The following is a 21,088-nucleotide window of genomic DNA, read 5'->3' on the forward strand; positions in this document are numbered from 1 at the left end:
AGAAAATTGGTTTTAATGACATAGTTAATTACATGCATCATATCTATTTGTGTATTATGATTAATAACAAGGACTTTTTATTTATAACAAGCAATTATCATAGTAAATAGTTAAACCTGTAGGGGGACTAATAAATATTTACTTGTCTTTCTGTGACTTTTTAATCCAATCAATAGATTTTTACAAATTTCCACTAAAACTTTCTGCTTTAAACAACATTTTTCAAATAGATATTTTTTTGTTTTTTTTGTTTGTTTTGTTTTAGTTTTGTTTTGGGTTTTATGTCACATCGACACAGTATAGGTCATTTGGCGACGTTCCAGCTTTACTGGTGGAGGAAGACCTCAGGTGCCCCTCCATGTATTATTTCAAGCAAGAACGGGCACCTGAGTACTACCACCGACGTTCCATAAGCTAGCTGGATAGCTTCCTCGCATGAAAGAATCCAAAGTCCCTGTCGGGATTCGAACCCACAGTGGTGAGGGGCAAGTGGTTTGAAGTCAATCTAATAGATGTACTGGTAATAACATTCACAAAGGCACTAACCTACATGTATATAGAGTTGCAAAGGAAAACAAATAAAACATATAATAGGTGTGATCTGAAGTTTAAACAGAAAACTGAGTTCATCTGTCTAAATAAAATCTTTCTTGGGTAACTTCAGAAATCATTTACATAGCAACGAGATATCATATTATTAACAAAGTCTTCACATATGTTGGATAAAGGGATTGAGAATGATTATATTGTGTATAGAGAATAAAACCATTTTATGGCCAATATTGTGAATAATTAGAAAGTAAACTCTTAATCAAAATAACTTACCTGCATGTACAGCTGCCAATATGAAGCTATGTCATAATGTAACATGTTATGCACAACAGGCCCCAGCTTCTCTTCTACTATATCTATATAAAATAAAGACCATTACATGTTTGATATCAAATACCGATACAAATGTTATGAAATCTACATACAGAATTTAAAAACACCATGAACCTTTAAAAGATAGAAACAACAAAATAAATCATAACTATAACAAGATAGCTTTAGAACACAAACTCTTATTAAAGTCAATTTTTTAATGAATTAAGTTTGAAGTCAACGTCTAAGAATGCCCAAAAATAACACATATTTAATTATTATTCGAAATGTGTAAAACTGAAGGAAAAAATCTTTTAGTCCAAACTTTTCCTTTATTTATCTATATCAACCATATCTAAATGAACAAAATCAGTTATCTTATTAATTCATACAAGCCATAAACAGAAAGCCTGTTGACATTATTTTAACCTTACCTCTTGCCTGATCAGGATTAGCATATACTGCTTCACAACATTTGTTCAGGGCTGTCTGTCTTCTCTATAAATAAACATATATATGTAAGACATGCAACAGCATGTCATAAAACATGAACAAAATTGGTACACTGTATATGAACAAAAAAGATATAGACTGATAAAATTTACAGTGTAAATACAACAAATACACCAGAAGAAAGTTAAAACATTGAAGCTCTGAAATCTTTCTCAAGTTACTCAACAATCTTAAGTGTAAATAGCAGCATAAGATATAACAGTAAAGGCATTTCTTCTGTTTCAATTTGACATGGTCAACACATTTCTTGCATGTCATACTGGTGTTTCTGTTAAGTTTTACACTGTAACACATGCTGGAAATTTCATCTGGCATGTGGGATGTCAGATGAATGGTGTGCTACAAAACCACTTCATATTGGCGCATTTTAGGACAAAATTGCATTCTTAAGATGAAATAATTTTACTGTAATTAATGAAGTGTAAATACATAATTATGCTCCTGTAAGAAAATTACGGATGGATAAAGCGGCATTAATTTATTGAGGTAAATCATTTAAAATATGGTAGAATTTGCAAAATATCTGACATGTGTTTGTGGTTCAGATCAAAATATCTGTCTCCTAAGTATCGGTCCATGGGGGGCAGCTTGGCAAGGGTCGTTGCCACCCAATGAGAAGGTACCTTCAAGACAGACATTCCAGTCTGAATCGTAACATACGACAGATATTATTATTCTTTTGATAGGGATGGCAAAAAGGAAGCTATATAATTGCTAAATTATGAGACAGAATTGCGGTTTCAAAATTTATTTAATGAAAACAATTTCACCTAAATATAAGCCTTGAACAAAAATACGAATGCCCACTACAGACATTCATAAAACATTACCAAGAAAATCTTCTCAAAACCAGCTCTTATATGCTAGATAATTCTAGAAAATCAGTTAGCATGTTTTAACCTTGTTATATTGTTCTAGATCTTGTAAGACTAGCAGATGTTTACTGTTTCTGTTGGAGACACCTAGTAAATCTTCTCTTACTGTTGTAAGCATTGTTCTCTCCCTTTGACTGTCTCTGAAACACATAGACAATGTTCCTTTTACATTGAAAATGTTAATCATGCACCAACATTTTACACTTATATTAAATAGAGCCTGATTAATCACTTGCAACCCTTGACTAGCTGAAGACTTGATCAGGTTAAATGTTTAGTTTTGTTGCCGTTGTCATTTTTTTCCCGGTAAAATTGGAATTCCCATTATATTTCCTTGGGAAAACAGTTTTACAAAGAATCCTATGTAAATCTAAATAGTTGAATAATTCACAGATTTAATATTATGATCTCTCTCATTCAAAGGAAATCACAGTGCAGCATCAATTTTATAATACACATGTATGTATATAACTTTTTTTCTTTTTTTTTTTTAATATTTGAGTATGTTACTCTATACAACGACAAATGGATGTACAAACCTGATAATATTGTCAACAAATAGTGAAGCTTTCCATGTATGAGTGTACCTACTGGCAGTTGTAAATGCTGTATTAGTTGCTGTATTACCTCTCTGTCTACCAACTCTAGACATATACTCCTGGTAGGACACACACTCATCCTGATATAAACCTACAATTATATCATATATGAGCCGCGCCATGACAAAACCAACATAATGGGTTTGCCACGAGCATTGCTTACAAACCCTATAACAAGTAGAGAATTTGATAGCGAACAGCATGGATCCTGATCAGACTGCGTGGCTGCGCAGGCTGGTCTGGATCCATGCTGGTCGCAAAACCATTATGTTGGTTTTGTCATGGCTCGGCTCATATATACAAATAAACGAATTGAATATATAGCATTACTTATAAAGATTTATAACAGGTTATAAGGTACCATATAAATGGCTGTTTGTATATGTAACCCAATCTGTTAGGCGAGGATAAAATTGCAAATAAACATTATATATATCACCATATAACCTTTCTTGAATCTTAATTACAAATTTTTAATACTGGTATGGAACTTCTGTTGTTTTTTTTATAAATTGACTGCAACCATATATAAATGTCATGATTATCAAATGAAAAACAAAACAGTTACAATTTATTAAATACAATCAAATTAATTTATCAAATAAGGAACAGAGTTGATTTTCAGATTATTTTCATTTCTTTTTTTTTTCCAATTTGTTAAAAACTAACAAATATCTTAATACATTTAACACAACAAGCATCCTGTTTCAATAGAGTCAAAATCTCCTGTTTTAGAAGATTTAAGGTCAACAGTTTTATTAGATTTAAGGTCTACTGTTTTAATATATTTAAGGTCCTCTGTTTGTATAGATTTTATTTAAAGACTGATACCAAACCAATACTTCACAAATATAAACTTTTAGTTCTGGCTTCCAAAACTTTAAAAGCAGCTTTTAACATTTTTGTTTTTCATCTGATGCGCATTAAAGTTTTGGATTAGACCTGTTACGAAACCTAACCAGAATAACATACGTTGATTTAACCTTATTTTTCATTTGCAAATACCCTTGTCCCAATTAATTCTTGTGCATTTTGCAATAAAACAATTATTTTGATATCATTCTATACCATCTAATGTATCAAAATATTAATACTGTCATTAAAATTGCCTATTTAACTGGAAACATCAATTACGTAGACTACAGTCGGCCATGACAGTTAGGCGCCACGCGAGACTTTGTATGATGTCCTTCGCAGGAACAGATTATACTCTTGTACTATATTTAGAACATCTTTGTTGACATAATTAATTTCAATATTTATAATTCAAGATAATGTTTTTATTTATCTTCTTTCATTTTTAATACTTAAATAAATTATATTTAATACAAGTCAGTAAATCACCTTTTCAGTATCCTTAAAAAAAGTAATTTATAAAAAAGTTGAAAGCACATGGGTTCTGTTTTCTTAACCATCCACGCAAATTAACCTGTAAAGGTCAATCTCGTAATCACATGGTCAAACATTTTGCCAAAATGGCAGCCAAGTGCTGAATTTTTTACTGGTCGAAAACTATTAGGTAGTTTATGTTTGTAATAAGTTTTTAATTTGTTCATCCTTGGCTTATCAACAGTTTTAATCAAGGTATGCTACATTTTTTTTTCGTGGCATGTTCCACGAGTTGATACGAGCGTGTCAGATTCCTGGCATGATTATTGATGGACTTTCCCTACAGGTCTGTCTTCAGTGTTCACGTCATGTGATAGTATATAAACGGGTACGCTGAAGACCTTAAGCTAATAAACTTCAACCCTGTTGCGATTTGAGAAAATATAATTTAACTTAAATCAAACTTGTAAACAATGAAATATTTCAATCATGAAATCAAAATAGCTTTATTTAAACAGAAACTTTAGTACTACATTTTATAGTTTCAACATACCAGTTTTACAGGCATCACTCAAGAATCCAGTAAACCAGAGTAACCACTGGGCAGACTTCATCCATGATGAGGTATAGTTTATATAGAAACCATTCTCTGTCATCAATTTCTCTAATAATCCCTTTAAATAAAGGTCATTAATATAGATGTAAAAGCAAGGATAAATTACTACAGTCCATTAAACATTGTACATGTTAATCTTCCTTTGATACCAAAGTTGAATGTTTTTTCAATACCAAAGCTGAATTAAAGAATAAAATAATTTATAAACTATTTATACATACAAGTAACAACACGAACAAAATGTCACAGTATATCTATAAAAATATGATAATAAATAGATACAGTACCTTGAAATATTGTTTATAAATACCATGAAAGGTAAAGGGTTTAATTTGTCAAACAAAACCATATTTAGTGTATATTCAACAGAATACCTTAAGATATTGTTGATGATGGTGGGTGGAATTACTTTTCATTCCGTATGTACTTCCTTCCATCAGATAGAAACAATTTGTCAATCCACTACCCTGTAATAATTAACATGAAACACACATTTAAACTAAGTACTGCCACTACCCTGTAATAATTTACATGAAACACACATTTAAACTAAGTACAGCCACTACCCTGTCATAACTAACATGAAACACACATTTAAACTAAGTACTGCCACTACCCTGCAATAATTTACATGAAACACACATTTAAACTAAGTACTGCCACTACCCTGCAATAATTTACATGAAACACACATTTAAACAAAGTACTGCCACTACCCTGTAATAATTTACATGAAACACACATTTAAGGTAGACCATGGGTAATGCATTACCCCCACTTTGAAGAGTATTCAAATAGGCTAGAATCGCTTGCAAACTACACTGAAATTGTGGGGCGTGGGTTCAAGCCCCAGAAGGAGCAAATTTTTTTCTTTCTTTTTTTTCTTTTTAACATTTTTTATGTATCTCTCTGATCCCTTATGGAAGAAAAAGGGGTTTGATTTAAATTATATAATTATTGTAGATATTTATTTGCTAAATAATGCGAAAATTTACAGTAAATATGATACCAGACATTTTCAAAGTTTAATAAAATAAAAACTACACGGTAAAAGTATTTTATATTTCGCATGATCAACCAATATACCTTTAAGAAAATTTAGGCAAACTTTGAAAATAGCCCCTCATTATGGTAAATTTTAGGAATATTTTGAATAAGGCATTTTAGATAGGGAAATAGTAAAATTAGTGTTTAAAGTGGGTGGGGTAGGATAACATTTTTATACATATTAAGAACATTTTGTTTAGAAACAAACCTTTTGCTTGTGTAATTTGTTACCTGAATGTTATTATTTGTTTCTTAACAATAGGCATTAGAAAAACATTTTTTATAATGATGATATTACAAATTATTTAGAGTTTCTTCATTTCTGAAAATAAGCCCTTCTAATGGCAAAGTCTTAGTTTAGAAATATATCTATAACTCATAAACCACACGGTAAATTTTATTTAAATTTTGCATACAGGTGACCTTTAAGACATATAACTGTCCTATGTTGTCAATTTTACAGTTCCTTATGGTGCCCATTACCCATGGTCTACCTTAAACTAAGTACTGCCACTACCCTGTAATAATGAAAATGAAACACACATTTAAACTAAGTACTGCCACTCCCCTGTAATAATTTACATGAAACACACATTTAAACTAAGTACTGCCACTCCCCTGTAATAATTTACATGAAACACACATTTAAACTAAGTACTGCCACTCCCCTGTAATAATTTACATGAAACACACATTTAAACTAAGTACTGCCACTACCCTGTAATAATTTACATGAAACACACATTTAAACTAAGTACTGCCACTCCCCTGTAATAATTTACATGAAACACACATTTAAACTAAGTACTGCCACTACCCTGTAATAATTTACATGAAACACACATTTAAACTAAGTACTGCCACTACCCTGTAATAATTTACATGAAACACACATTTAAACTAAGTACTGTCTTTACCCTGTAATAATTTACATGAAACACACATTTAAACTAAGTACTGCCACTCCCCTGTAATAATTTACATGAAACACACATTTAAACTAAGTACTGCCACAACCCTGTAATAATTTACTTGAAACACATTTAAACTAAGTGCTGCCACTACCCTGCAATAATTTACATGAAACACACATTTAAACTAAGTACTGCCACTACCCTGTAATAATTTACATGAAACACACATTTAAACTAAGTACTGCCACTACCACTGTAATAATTTACATGAAACACACATTTAAACTAAGTACTGCCACTACCCTGTAATAATTTACCTGAAACACACATTTAAACTAAGTACTGCCACAACCCTGTAATAATTGTAATAATTTACATGAAACACATTTAAACTAAGTACTGCCACTACCCTGCAATAATTTACACGAAACACACATTTAAACTAAGTACTGCCACTACCCTGCAATAATTCACATGAAACACACATTTAAACTAAGTACTGCCACTACCCTGTAATAATTTACATGAAACACACATTTAAACTTAGTACTGCCACTACCCTGTAATAATTTACATGAAACACACATTTAAACTAAGTACTGTCACTCCCCTGTAATAATTTACATGAAACACACATTTAAACTAAGTACTGCCACTCCCCTGTAATAATTTACATGAAACACACATTTAAACTAAGTACTGCCACTCCCCTGTAATAATTTACATGAAACACACATTTAAACTAAGTACTGCCACTCCCCTGTAATAATTTACATGAAACACACATTTAAACTAAGTACTGTCTCTACCCTGTAATAATTTACATGAAACACACATTTAAACTAAGTACTGCCACTCCCCTGTAATAATTTACATGAAACACACATTTAAACTAAGTACTGCCACTCCCCTGTAATAATTTACATGAAACACACATTTAAACTAAGTACTGCCACTCCCCTGTAATAATTTACATGAAACACACATTTAAACTAAGTACTGCCACTCCCCTGTAATAATTTACATGAAACACACATTTAAACTAAGTACTGCCACAACCCTGTAATAATTTACATGAAACACATTTAAACTAAGTACTGCCACTACCCTGCAATAATTTACATGAAACACACATTAAAACTAAGTACTGCCACTACCCTGTAATAATTTACATGAAACACACATTTAAACTAAGTACTGTCTCTACCCTGTAATAATTTACATGAAACACATTTAAACTAAGTACTGCAGATCAGCCCTTTCAATTGATAATTTTGTTTTAACAAGAAACTAGATTATATTTAATCAATACGTATTTAAATACGCTTGTATCCATAACATGATTTCTAAAAACAAAACACTGCTTGTAGGTCTACAAAATACAATCACGAAATTGTTTTCAGCAGCAAAATGAAAGGGATAAAAAAAAACTCAATATAAGAATAATTTTTACCTTAGTTAAAATCTATGATCAAGGAAGTTGAGTTAGTAACATGTGTTATGTTTAACATTTAGATTCAAATAAGAATAGTACAATGCACTACATACCAGCATGTTATTAATCTGTCGTTTAAACCTTGTGCTGTTAGTTGTATTCTCAAAATCTTCCCAACTTTTCCTCTCAACAACAAATGGCAGTACCTATAGGTTAACATAATTATCTTTACTAATATCACAGATATTTGTCCCACTTACATGGAATATGCATGCAAACTTTTTTCATTTCACCTTTAAACATACCTAGTGCTTTTGATATATAAAGGATATTGAATGAGTGTAAGTTTAATACTAAATTTATTGAACGAGTTCAATAAATTCAGTAATGAATTTACATGAATTTAATATTCTTTTTATCACATACCAAAAATAAAGACCATTTGAAGTGAAAAAGAACCATTTTTCATTGACGCTCTTATAGAATAACGCTGAATTTTATCGCGTCTTAACACTATGTTTGCATAGAGCAAATGACTTTGTGACAAAATATATGCACGGCTGTGCAAAACCACTTTTACGGAGTCAAATTATCGACACAGGTATGTGATAAAAATTCATAGCACTTTGTAGATGCACCGTGATTGAGTCCTTCACCTTAAGCAATACTCATTCCGGGTGAAAAAGTGAAGGTTATTTCAACTTCTTTTGCTCTTATAAATTTAGACATAAGGTGTAACAATTAGTGTTAAAGCAATAATAATTCATTTACCATCTCATTCCCATAATCTTTTCCTGTATAAACTACACTAGTGTCTATCATAGGTGGAGTGAGGACCCAGATATAGTCGCCGGCAGGAAGGAGTCGAACCTGGGCATCTATATTCTTCTCTTTAGCATATCTTAACAATCTCTGTTTATCTCTCTCATTCTCATCTATGATCAAACACAACTTTCTATTGTTTATCACTCCAGTTCTGAAACTTCCGCTGAAAGAACAATGAGAGGGATGGTGCTAATTAATCATTTTAAAGACAGAAACATCCAAACTTGCGATTTTTACATTTTATTAAAAGAGTAAGGTATTAGTCAATCATTTAAAATACAGAAACATCCAAACTTGAGCTAAAATTTTACATTTCATTAAAAGAGATGGTATTAATTAATCATTATGGATACAGAAACATCCAAACTTGTGCTAAAATTTTACATTTTATTAAAAGAGATTGTATCAATTAATCATCATAAATACAGAAACATCCAAACTTGTGCTAAAATTTTACATTTCATTAAAAGAGATTTTTGCTTATAAAATATACTTTTCAAATTTTGGCTTTTGAAATTCATATCAATATTGGAGTAAATGTCAAATGCAAAAATGACAATATAATGCTTGAGTTTTGTATCCTTAACCCTTTCGCTGCCAGAGGGTTATTTATTTATTGATCACCTATTTGCCAGAAGGTTTTCTAAGAAATTACAATATTATTAATTATTATAAATAATTATTATTTGTTATTTGTATTATAATAATTATATATGTTCCCAAATCTGCTAGTATAATAATAATTATTGTTGGTGGTATAATTATCTATATATTTATTATGATTATTATTATTATTATAATTATAATTATCATAATTATTATTATTATTATAGAAAGGGCAAAAGCCGTCCATATGGCAAATATGCTGAAAATAATAGGGACAGCATATGCTGTCCCTATGGCAGTGAAAGGGTTAAAATGGTCTAAAAATAAAGAAAAATACTACAGTATCAAATAAAATACAGAGTATGTAAGTAATTTGCGGTTTACAAGATTTTGCTTAGGAAGTTTCTTTTTATTGAAATGTTGGGATATCATTTTATCTACAAAGAAGCTTTCAAAGCTTAAAGTTTTGCAAATTACATATTAAGACAGGCTTAAATACTAAATCTAGAAATGATTTAAATTTACCTGTCAGTGTTTTGGATCTTTGGTAGCCTACAGGATTCCATGAAGGTATAAAACTGGTTGTAAAATATGTACAACTTCTGTCCTAGCACCTGGCCACTGGCTGACAAAGCATAACTGTGGCAAATAACATTAAAAAGTAAGACCAAACAATAATGATAATTATATTAAAAAGTAAGACCAAACATTAATGATAAATTATATTAGAAAGTAAGACCAAACAATGATAAATTGCATTAAAAAGTAAGACCAAACATAATGATAAATTACATTAAAAAGTAAGACCAAACATTTATGATAAATTACATTGAAAACTAGGACCAAACATAATGATAAATTATATTGAAAGTAAGACCAAAAATAATGATAAATTATATTGGAAAGTAAGACCAAACAATGATAAATTACATTAAAAAGTAAGACCAAACATTAATGATAAATTATATTGGAAAGTAAGACCATTTATTAATGATATAATGATAAGTTCTGATTTAGTTTCAAAATGTTAAACAGTTTTGGAAAAAAATTTCTTTGGCACTGTCAATTATAATATCAAATAGCTTCCAATTTGTATACTGACAAGATTAGGCTTTCAGATACAAAATACAATATATTGTTTTGTGAAACAAATGTTGCACCAGGTCCCTTGTGTCAAACTGATGGATACAGTTATTGCAGACCAAACTGTTTCTATTTGCCATATAATGTTTTCTATTGAGCCTTATAAAGACCTTAAAAATATCCATTAAAAGTCACATCTACAATTCAATCCTATAAGAAGCTACTTACGTAGGGACCCTAGCAGCTTCTTTCTTCACCAGACCTTTATTCATGAGTACATTCTCCATACAATCAAATCCTCCCACATACTTTCCTATAATTATATACAGAATGTGGTACAAATATAAGATTTTCTAACATGATCCACATTTTTCCCTGTTGAACATAGAAGGACTGAAAGTGTGTACTATTATGCAATGAAATCACTGTTGATGATCTATATTTAGACATGAGACTGTGACGTAACCATGATATTGTGTAACACTGAAAATAAGTACGGACACAAATCAGTTACAGATGCATTTATTTTTTTGATCTTGTGTTAGAATTGAAATACAGTCGACTCTCGTTATCTCGAAGTCATCGGGACCGTCAAAAAAATATCGAGATAACGAAACGTCGAGATAAACATATGAGGTTTTGAATAAGGAAGAAATTGATTTTTTTTCAAAAGAAATGTGCATACCTTATGTCAAATAATCTATGATATCCCCATATCTTGTTTTCATAGGCCTAGTCAATATTTAACAAAGTAACATTAGCGGATGTTTACCAGCGGAAATACGGGTTTATGTGATAAAAACACATGGTGAGATTTACTCAGTAATACACCAACAAAGTGAAAACATTGTCCGGATATCCTCCCAGGTTATTTATCAGGTCTTTCTCGTGGTTGTTGGACCGCTGATTGATTTGGTGGTGATGTTGTGAAACAATATTGCAACGATAGCGTTTCTATACTTGCACTATTTCATTTACATTTAAAGTCACAATGAATTGATACAATGTTCGAATATTTATAAAGAACGTAAAATTCACTCATTTTGGACATAAGTCAATCAACACGCTAAATAGATTAATTTTTATAAAAATAGCTAAACATGTTACAAACATAATCATCATTATGGCACGCGCTATTGAGCAATAATCGTCTAGTTTGTGTTTTTCACACGCCTGAAGGGAACAGACGAAAGAAAACTATTAGTCGAGATAAACAAAGGATAATAGTGTGAAAACAAATATTGGGGCTGAAATTGTACATCGAGATACTGAAAATATCGAAATAAAAATATCAAGATAAACAAATATTTCCAATAAAGATAAAGAAGGAAGAAAATCGGGACTTTCAAAACTTCATCGAGATAACGAAATATCGAGAAAAGCGATGTTGAGATAACGATAGTTGACTGTAATATATCCAAATCAGTGATTTTATCGCTTGATAAAATTACTGTTTGTCATTTGGATGTGCATCATTATATCACTCGGGCTATGCCCTTGTGATGTAATTCCTTGCATCCGAACTCCAAACAGTGATTTTATTTAGCAATAAAATCACTCTTTAGGATATATTATTTATTCACACTCTCTTCTGTGATTTTTCTAAATACTGAGTCCACTCTCTCATCAGTATAACTTTTTATCAAGTGCTTTTACTCAATTTTTTCTACATTTAATGCATTTATAGCATGCACAAATACAATGCAACAGAAAAAAATCTGTATCTGGAGTGAGATATATAATGACATAGCTGGTGATACATCAATTATGATATGGTTGAATTTGTAGTTTAAACTCATCAAAGTATGTAATAAAATAGGACTCCTATGAATTTTACTGGAATGTATCACATTTGGCACTACAGCACCTAGTGGGATCCTGTCCTAATAAAATCCACTCAAGTCAAATGCATGTTACAGCTCAAGATAAGCTTATATTATCCCTTTTATAACTCCACTACAAGAGATACAGGAAAGATTCTCCATGGTTAATTTTATATACAGTGGTACATTTATTTGCAAGACAAGAGGAAACATTCACCATGCAACATAACCATTACATACATTCCCTTACATAATCAACATAGTACATTCTCAATAGTACACTCTTAACTTAGTTTTACATTATGTTGTAAGATTTCTTGATGTATTACAAAAATATGCACTAACCTTTTTTTCTTTTTTAATAAAAAAAAAGAATACAGTAAACTCCAACTGTATCGATATCGCTTGTAATGATATATCGGTTATATCGATACGTTTGTCTTGGTCCCTGCCAACTTCCATTATAACCTAACGGAAGCATCCTCGCATATATCGATATCGCATGTATCGATATTTCGGATATATCGATGTGGATTTTCAACCCCAAAGCACATATATTACCTCTTAAAACGATAATTTGCATCACAAGTTTGTTGTGGAAGAGCGGTCTCGGTCCGCTTGTTTTAATGCATAAATATCTGCTCGATTAAATACAATGACGCGGAACATGTTCTGTGCGTACGTAACTACCGTTTTGTTCTCAATACAGGTGAATTTATCTCAAAAAATAAAAAACATGGTTTTGTCCTTTTATTGTTTCCTTTCAATAACAATTTTCGTTGTAAATAAGTTATACATGTACATGTAGCTAAAACAGTGAACATGTCAGAAAAACGAAAAAGAAAAATTTTGGATATTGAAACTAAATATGAATTAATTCAAGAGATTAATCTTGGTAAAATCCTAGATGTTTTAAAAATGTTAAAAGTTTGCCGGTAGATTACGAAGCTAATCGTCGTGCTTGGATGAACTCAGAAATATTTATCAGTTGGGTGAAAAAACTTGACAAACGTATGACACGTGCGAAAAGATCTATTCTATTGTTTGTTGATAATTGCCCGGCCCATCCGAAAATCGAGGGATTAAAAGCTGTAAAACTGTTGTTTTTCCCACCTAACACTACATCTAAGTTACAGCCCTGTGATCAAGGGACTATCTTTTTATTCAAAAGGCATTACAGGTCACGTGTCCTTGACCATATTATTTCATGGTTAGACAAACATATCGATAAACAGATTAACATTCTAAAAGCCATACAATGGTTTTATGCGGCATGGAAAGATGTAACACCGACGTGTATCCAGAATTGTTTTAGAAAGGCTGGATTTATGAATCAAGCACAGCATGAAATTAATGCGACCCCGCAGGGGCATGTTTCCGATTCGTCTTCGAGGACATTGACATTCCGCTGGCTGAATTGGCATCGAAATGGAATCGCCTTAGAGTATTCAGTGACATAGACAAAAACATTTCTTTTGATGATTACATAAATGCATAAAAAGAATAAAGTTTTGTCGTAAGTACATGATTGTCACATGTCTAGTATATAATGCTACTGCTTATACATGTTGAACGATGCAGTGCATCGTCAGTAAGCTACACACCGTACAGAAATTCGGTTGTAACGATATTCGGATATATCGATATAGTTTTGTATGTCCCCTGAATATCGTTATAAGCGGAGTTTACTGTACCAATCTTATGCAACTGAGAATATTTTATAGAAAATCTTGGTCACCTACCAGCTTGTTTATCTTGTAAATCTGTGTCAGTAAGAGGCTGTGCTCTTTTCTTTATTTCTTCTTCTGTCAAACTCAGTATTGAATCTCTTGATAATGCACTGAAAAACAAAAAAAATAAAGGTATCAAAGATGCTTCCCTCTGTAATATGCCTACTTCATACAAAAGAATAGAGCATCAGTGTGTGTCAAAATATTCACAAATAGGTCGCATTTTTCACAACCTCACTTCATGTAATTTCCTCTGCTTTAGACTGCTCCTTGTTAATTTAATGACCCGATAAAGTAGTTTATACAGAATTTATTTCAGTTCAATTTAGCTATAAGCTTTAGATAAACTCATATCTGTTCCTGAAACCAAAGACTACTATGCAATGTGTGTAAATTTTCAAGGCAACAACAGCTTGCCACTTACAGGGTTTTAACCCATACTGCCAGCAATCCTTAGATTACAAGTATGACACATGGACTACTTGATCACACCCCCAACTTGCCTGTTATTTATACTATACTATACATCTGTATTGAATTAAGACTTTTTCAAAGAAATTATACTGAATTCAAAGTATATTCATAATCTCAAAAAACATTAGCTGGGACAAAATGATGGTAATTAATAGGAATCAGACAAAGAACCAAAATTTTACAGTAGTGGGACTGGCATTTAGCTTGTATGATAAATTCTGCATCCTTCCCCTTTATCAGTCAATCTGCATTTTAAAAAATATAAACTTTACCTGAACATTGCCAGCACTATGGAAAATGGTGCAAGGAAAGCCTGAAGTTAGAAAAAAAACTCAGGTGAATGAAATTCAGAAGTTTGGCAATAACCTTACATGTAAAGCTGCACTATCTTGAACAAAAAAAAATTTAAACTAAATAAAACTTTCACCATATCACTCATATTCCTCTAATTTCTGCCAATTGACAGTCATAGAAATGAAATATAACCTCTCAAGTCTTCACAATAAACATAATATTGTATGGATTTAGATAACATCAAATTAAATCATACACTGTTTGTACCTCAAATTGCAATATGAAACTTACCCTTGGTATGTATGGCTTGTTAGCACTTTTAGGGGCTTGGTCAATATCTGTATAAAAATATTGAATTAAAATTACAGTGAAAATGTTTCTATATGTTATTTTAATCATTAAGTATTTACATACAGATTACAGCATACTACCCAACATATAAAATAGTTTCTATACAGAAAATCAAAAAGGGCCACTGCCGGGCGGGCAAGGTATATGGTCATTTAATGCATAAATAAGTGAAAATTCAGTAATTTAACCTTCAAGGTCAAGGTCATTAAAGAGCCCTAGTAAATTTGAGTTTGATAAACATGAAGGTCTTTTCCTTAAGAATGTTCTGTTATAATATGAATACAATCCATTCTATAATAGCAAAGTTACACCCAGTTACAGCCAAAGTAAATGAAAATTTCAATAATTTGACCTTCAAAGACTAGGTTTATGAGTGAATGTTGACGCCTGTCTGGTTATTTTTAAGGGTTATCCTTGAAGATTTTTATGTTCAAGTTTGGAGACAATCCATTCAAAAATAACAAAGTTACAGCCAATAATAGCCAAAATAATGAAAATTTCAATAATTTGACTTTTAAAGTCAAGGTCATTTATGAGTGAAGGTCAAGGTCTGTCTGGTTATTTTTAAGGGATATCTTTGAAGATTATTATGTTCAGGTTTGAAGACAATTCATTCAAAAATAACAAAGTTACAGCCAATAATAGCAAGAGCAAGCAAAATTTGGACTTTTGAGGACATTTATGGATGAAGGTCAAGGTTAGAGTGGTCTACTGAAACGTCTTGTCCCAAGGGTTGTTGTGGCCAAGTATGAAGACAATACACCAAGAACTAAAAAAGTTATGATCCAGGTACAAGTTTGCGGACGGCAAGGCTAATGGAAACGGCAACGCCGCCAGGACTATAACAATACCTCTACTTTTTTTTTCCAACAAAAAAAAGTCGAGCTAAAAAGGATCTCAAATATCTAACAACTAAAAAAGAGTACATTTGAAATTATTTCTGATAAAGTGAACAAGTAATACCTTGTAAGTTATGTCTCCTCCTTGAAGCCCCAGCATGGAGGACATTAGAACATGAACGACACATTGCTAGACCTCCCTGACATTCTCCGCAGTAAACCTCCGCCAATGCCTCCTCACAATCATCACAGTATTTCCCCTGTCACAGAAACATATCTTCATGTATATTTTAGTTCAGTTACAATTTCACTTCTTAATAAATTACATAGAGGAAGTAAAAAGGTTCTTTCTTATAAAATTTTACTTAAAGATAATAATTAAGGGCAGTCACTTCCTTTAATTATGTTTTGATATTTCTTCTTCCTACAGTCAACAAAATTTTAACTTAGTATGCCAATCTGTAAGAATGAATGAAATCATTTTTATTCATATACTGTGTTGTCAATGTCTAAATGTTGTATGAAAATAGAGAAAATTATCATGAAATGTGTCAAACCTGCTTTTTTTTGCCTCCCCCTCTTTGTTTTGTTGTAACATTATTTCCTCTGTGTTCAATGTTTCTGTCTCTTATAACTTGTCTTACCAAAGGTCTCTGTTCTGAAGTTACAAAAATTCATGAACTTAGAAATGATTAAGAAAGACACCAATAAAAAATATTATAGTATAAATCATAAAAATGTTACCCAACAGTTTGTTACAGACGGATTTCAATACATGGAGCTCTTCTTATTATACATTACACCACGCTTTAAAAACAAGAGGGCCATGATGGCCCTGAAGTAGCTCACCTGTATATAGGCCCCCCGGAGCGGGGCCAGTTTAAACCCCAGAGCTTTTATGTAGACACCCATTAGAGATGATTCATGCTAAACATCTAAGGTCTAGCTCGTACGGTTTTTTAAAACAAGATTTTTTAAGTTTTTTCTTTACACATATATTTAAAAACAATAACACCCCTGGGGCAGGGCCAGTTTTGACCCCAGGGCTTTTATTTGAACAATCTTTGTATACACTTACTAGAAGATGTTTCATGCTTAATATCTACACTCTAGCTATTCGGGTTTTTTTGAAGAAGATTTTTAAGTTTTTGCTATACACATATGAGGAAAATCAATGTCCCCGGGGCGGGGCTAATTTTGACCCAAGGGCTCTTATTTGAACAAACTTGGTAGACATCCATTAGAACATGTTTCATGCTAAATATCTTAGCTCTAGCTCTTTTGGTTCTTTAAAAGAAGATTTTTAAGTTTTAACTATATTCATATAGGGAAAATCAATGACCCCCTGGGGCGGGGTCAATTTTGACCCTAGGGCTCTTATTTGAACAAACTTGGTAGACATCCATTAGAACATGTTTCATGCTAAATATTTTAGCTCTAGCTCTTTGGGTTTTCTAAAAGAAGATTTTTAAGTTTTTACAATATGCATATAGGAAAAATCAATGACCCCCTGGGGCGGGGCAAATTTTGACCTCAGGGCTTTTATTTGAACAAACTTGGTAGACACCCATTAGAAGATGTTTCATGCTAAATATCTTAGCTCTAGCTCTTTGGGTTCTTTAAAAGAAGATTTGATTTTTTAAGCTTTTACTATATACATATAGGGAAAATCAATGACCCCCTGGAGCGGGGCCAATTTTGACCCCAGGGATTTTATTTGAACAAACTTGGTAGACACTCACTAGAAGATGTTTCATGCCTAATATCTAAGCTCTAGCTCTTTGGGTTTTTTAGAAGAAGATATTTAAAGTTTTTTCTTTTGGTTGCCATGGCAACCAGAGTTCTGCATGGAATTAAATTCTTTGAACAATTTTCAAAGGTGACCACCAAAGGAACATTCCTGTGAAGTTTGGATGAAATTGGCTTAGTGGTTTATGAGGAGATGTCATTTAAAGTAAAAGTTTACGGACGACGGACGGACTGACGACAGACGGACGAACGGACGCCGGACGAAAAGCGATCACAAAAGCTCATCCTGTCACAAAGTGACAGGTGAGCTAAAAATTCATTATTCCATCATAAACTGTTCCCTCTGGATATTCTTATTCATCTTTTTTGTCTTTTTTTTAAATTTACTGCTTTATCTTTTGTTTGAATTTTCCCTTGATAAAGTTCTCACTGATTCATGTCTAACATTTTCTTTTCAGTATGCAATGGAAAATATCCATTTTCAGCCCATTAATCGCAAAAATGTTACTTAAAAACAATCTTCTATACAGTATATTAACCTCTAATCTACAGTTACCCCATGTGTTCAGCCTTTGCCACCAGTATAGAACCAGGCCAGCTTGCATATTTATATAGTCTGACTAGTTTCTATACTGTTAGTAGCTCAATTTTTGTTATTTCACACTGAAATCCCTTTTACTCTTAATAGCCTGTTCAAAGGTCAAAGAATGGCAAAACCATTTATCAAATTCAGTTGGTTACAGATTAAATACCTACCTATTTCATCAGGTAAAGCAAGCCCCAATCTGACAGCATGATGGTCAATAAATGCAGCAATCGGATCATCATATCTTCCTACAAACTCTTGTCTGTACTCCCTTTCAAATGCCCTCATATCTTTCTGGGTGTACTCAGGGTGCATTGTAGCTGCTTTTTTCTTAAGTCCCTCCAAATACACAGCAAAGTCATCCAGTGTAGGGAAATGTGGAGGCTGCTTACCATATTCACTATATCAAAAAATAATATAAAGTAATCAGATCATCTTGGTATGAAATTAAACTTCAACGTAACAAGTTGTCCCAATAATAATTAAATAAATCAAATTTAAAAATTAGCCACTTCTAGCTTGAATAGTCCTATTTTGTAAACTCAGTGTTAAGAAATGTGGCGGCTGCTTTTCATACTCACTGTATCAAATACATGTACAACTTTACAAAAATAGCAAAATTTCATAGCTGAATTGTCACAAATTCAATTTTACTCATCTCTTGATAAAATAAACATTAATGTGACTGAGCATGTTTTGTAAGTAATTCTCTTTCAATCTGAAAAATATTTCTATCAAAATTTTAAAACATTTTTTTGCCCAAACAAAGTCCATATTGTTTTTATATAAGATAATGTCATATTTATAAAGTCTGAGTGTGACAACATTTCATTGACAAAAGAAAAAAATAACTCCCTCTTTAGCCATACAAAGATATTTTAAGCACATGTATCATTTTTCACAGCAATATCTAAAAGAGACAAATAGAATATGTTTATTTAACAGTAGTTTACTAACAGTCAATGTGTCTTTTTCTAACCTCAGATAGGCACTGTAGTTACATAAATGTTCCTTTACAGTTTACTCCTTATACAAAATCTTCACTCGCTAAATCCAAAAATAAAGATTATAACAGCTGATGACTTTAATCATAGATGTAGCTTAGATAATAATACTTAAAACAAGAGGGCCATGATTGCCCTGAAGTCGCTCACCTGTCACCAGGGCTTTTATTTGAACAAACTTGGTAGACACCCATTAGAAGATGTTTCATGCTTAGTATCTAAACTCTAGCTATTTGGGTTTTTTCAAAGAAGATATTTTAAGTTTTTGCTATTCACATATAAGGAAAATCAATGACCCCTGGGGCGGGCAAATTTTGACCCCAGAGCTTTTATTTGAACAAACTTGGTAAACACCCATTAGAAGATGTTTCATGCTAAATATCTTAGCTCTAGCTCTTTGAGTTCTTTAAAAGAAGATTTTTTAAGTTTTTACTATATGCACATAGAAAAAATCAATGACCCCCTTGGGCGGGGCCAATTTTGACCCCAGGGTTTTTATTTGAACAAACTTCGTAGACATCCATTAGAAGATGTTTCATTCTAAATATCTTAGCTCTAGCTCTTTGGGTTCTTTAAAAGAAGATTTTTTAAGTTTCTGCTATACACATAAATAAAAGCAATGACTCCCGGGGCGTGCCAATTTTGACCCCAGGGTTTTTATTGGAACAAACTTTGTAGACACTCACTAGAAGATGTTTCACGCTAAGTATCTAAACTCTAGCTATTTGGGTTTTTTCAAGGAAGATTTTTTAAGTTTTTGCTATACACATATAAGGAAAATCAATGACCCCCGGGGCTGGCCAATTTTGACCCCAGGGCTCTTATTTGAACAAATTTGGTAGACACTCATTAGAAGATGTTTCATGCTAAATATCTTAGCTCTAGCTCGTTGGGTTCTCCAAAAGAAGATATTTTAAGTTTTTACTATATGCATATAGAGAAAATTAATGACCCCCTGGGGCGGGGCCAATTTTGACCCCAGGGCTTTTATTTGAACAAACTTCGTAGACATCCATTAGAAGATGTTTCATGCTAAATATCTTAGCTCTTGCTCTTTGGGTTCTTTAAAAGAAGATTTTTTAATTTTTTTAATCAATGACCCCCGGTGCAGGGCCAATTTTGACCCCAGGGCTTTTATTTGATAGACACTCACTAGAAGATTTTTCATGCCAAATATCTAAGCTCTACCTCTTTTGGTTTTTTTAAAGAAGATATTTTAAGTTTTTTCTATCGGTTGCCATGGCAACCAGAGTTCTGCATGGAATTAAATTCCTTGAACAACTTTTAAAGGTGACCACCAAAGGAACATTCCTGTGAAGTTTGGATGAAATTGGCTTAGTGGTATATGAGGAGATGTCATTTAAAGTAAAAGTTTACGGATGGACGCCGGACGAAAAGTGATCACAACAGCTCACCCTGTCACTTTGTGACAGGTGAGCTAAAAATTATGTACTTTTTAGAGTTCAAGAGTACACCAATCAGCACATATTTCTTGGGTAGAGATTTCTGAGTCCATTTTTGTATGTTAGCAT

At 32.2% G+C, this 21,088-nt stretch overlaps 1 protein-coding gene across 1 annotated transcript; it reads right to left on the reverse strand.

Moving 5' to 3' along the window:
* Positions 1-807: 807 nt before the first annotated feature.
* LOC132744220 (uncharacterized) lies at positions 808-21,082 on the reverse strand. The gene is made up of 17 exons (XM_060732853.1): positions 21,010-21,082; positions 18,723-18,952; positions 16,775-16,875; positions 16,342-16,477; positions 15,319-15,365; positions 15,006-15,046; positions 14,272-14,369; positions 10,935-11,019; positions 10,149-10,262; positions 8,964-9,180; positions 8,306-8,398; positions 5,171-5,263; positions 4,734-4,854; positions 2,792-2,942; positions 2,278-2,392; positions 1,299-1,362; positions 808-908 (listed from the first exon to the last, which is right to left on the reverse strand). The coding sequence occupies exons 2-17, from the start codon at positions 18,865-18,867 to the stop codon at positions 808-810; spliced, it is 1,722 nt and encodes a 573-aa protein (XP_060588836.1). The 5' UTR covers positions 18,868-18,952; positions 21,010-21,082.
* Between the last annotated feature and the right edge of the window lie 6 nt (positions 21,083-21,088).

The sequence above is a fragment of the Ruditapes philippinarum genome, unplaced genomic scaffold (assembly GCF_026571515.1).
Source record: "Ruditapes philippinarum isolate M1 unplaced genomic scaffold, ASM2657151v2 ctg1491_1_1_1_1, whole genome shotgun sequence".
Taxonomy (NCBI): Eukaryota; Metazoa; Mollusca; class Bivalvia; order Venerida; family Veneridae; genus Ruditapes; species Ruditapes philippinarum.

Bases quoted from the DNA above. Each gene is read 5' to 3' on its own strand.
- LOC132744220 (XM_060732853.1), bottom strand. From the start codon at position 18,867: ATGCACCCTGAGTACACCCAGAAAGATATGAGGGCATTTGAAAGGGAG. The intron at 14,370-15,005 runs GTAAAGTTTATA...TTTGTTTTTCAG, and splicing joins ATAGTGCTGGCAATGTTCAG to TGCATTATCAAGAGATTCAA. The intron at 10,263-10,934 runs GTAAGTAGCTTC...TATTTGCCACAG, and splicing joins GAAGCTGCTAGGGTCCCTAC to TTATGCTTTGTCAGCCAGTG.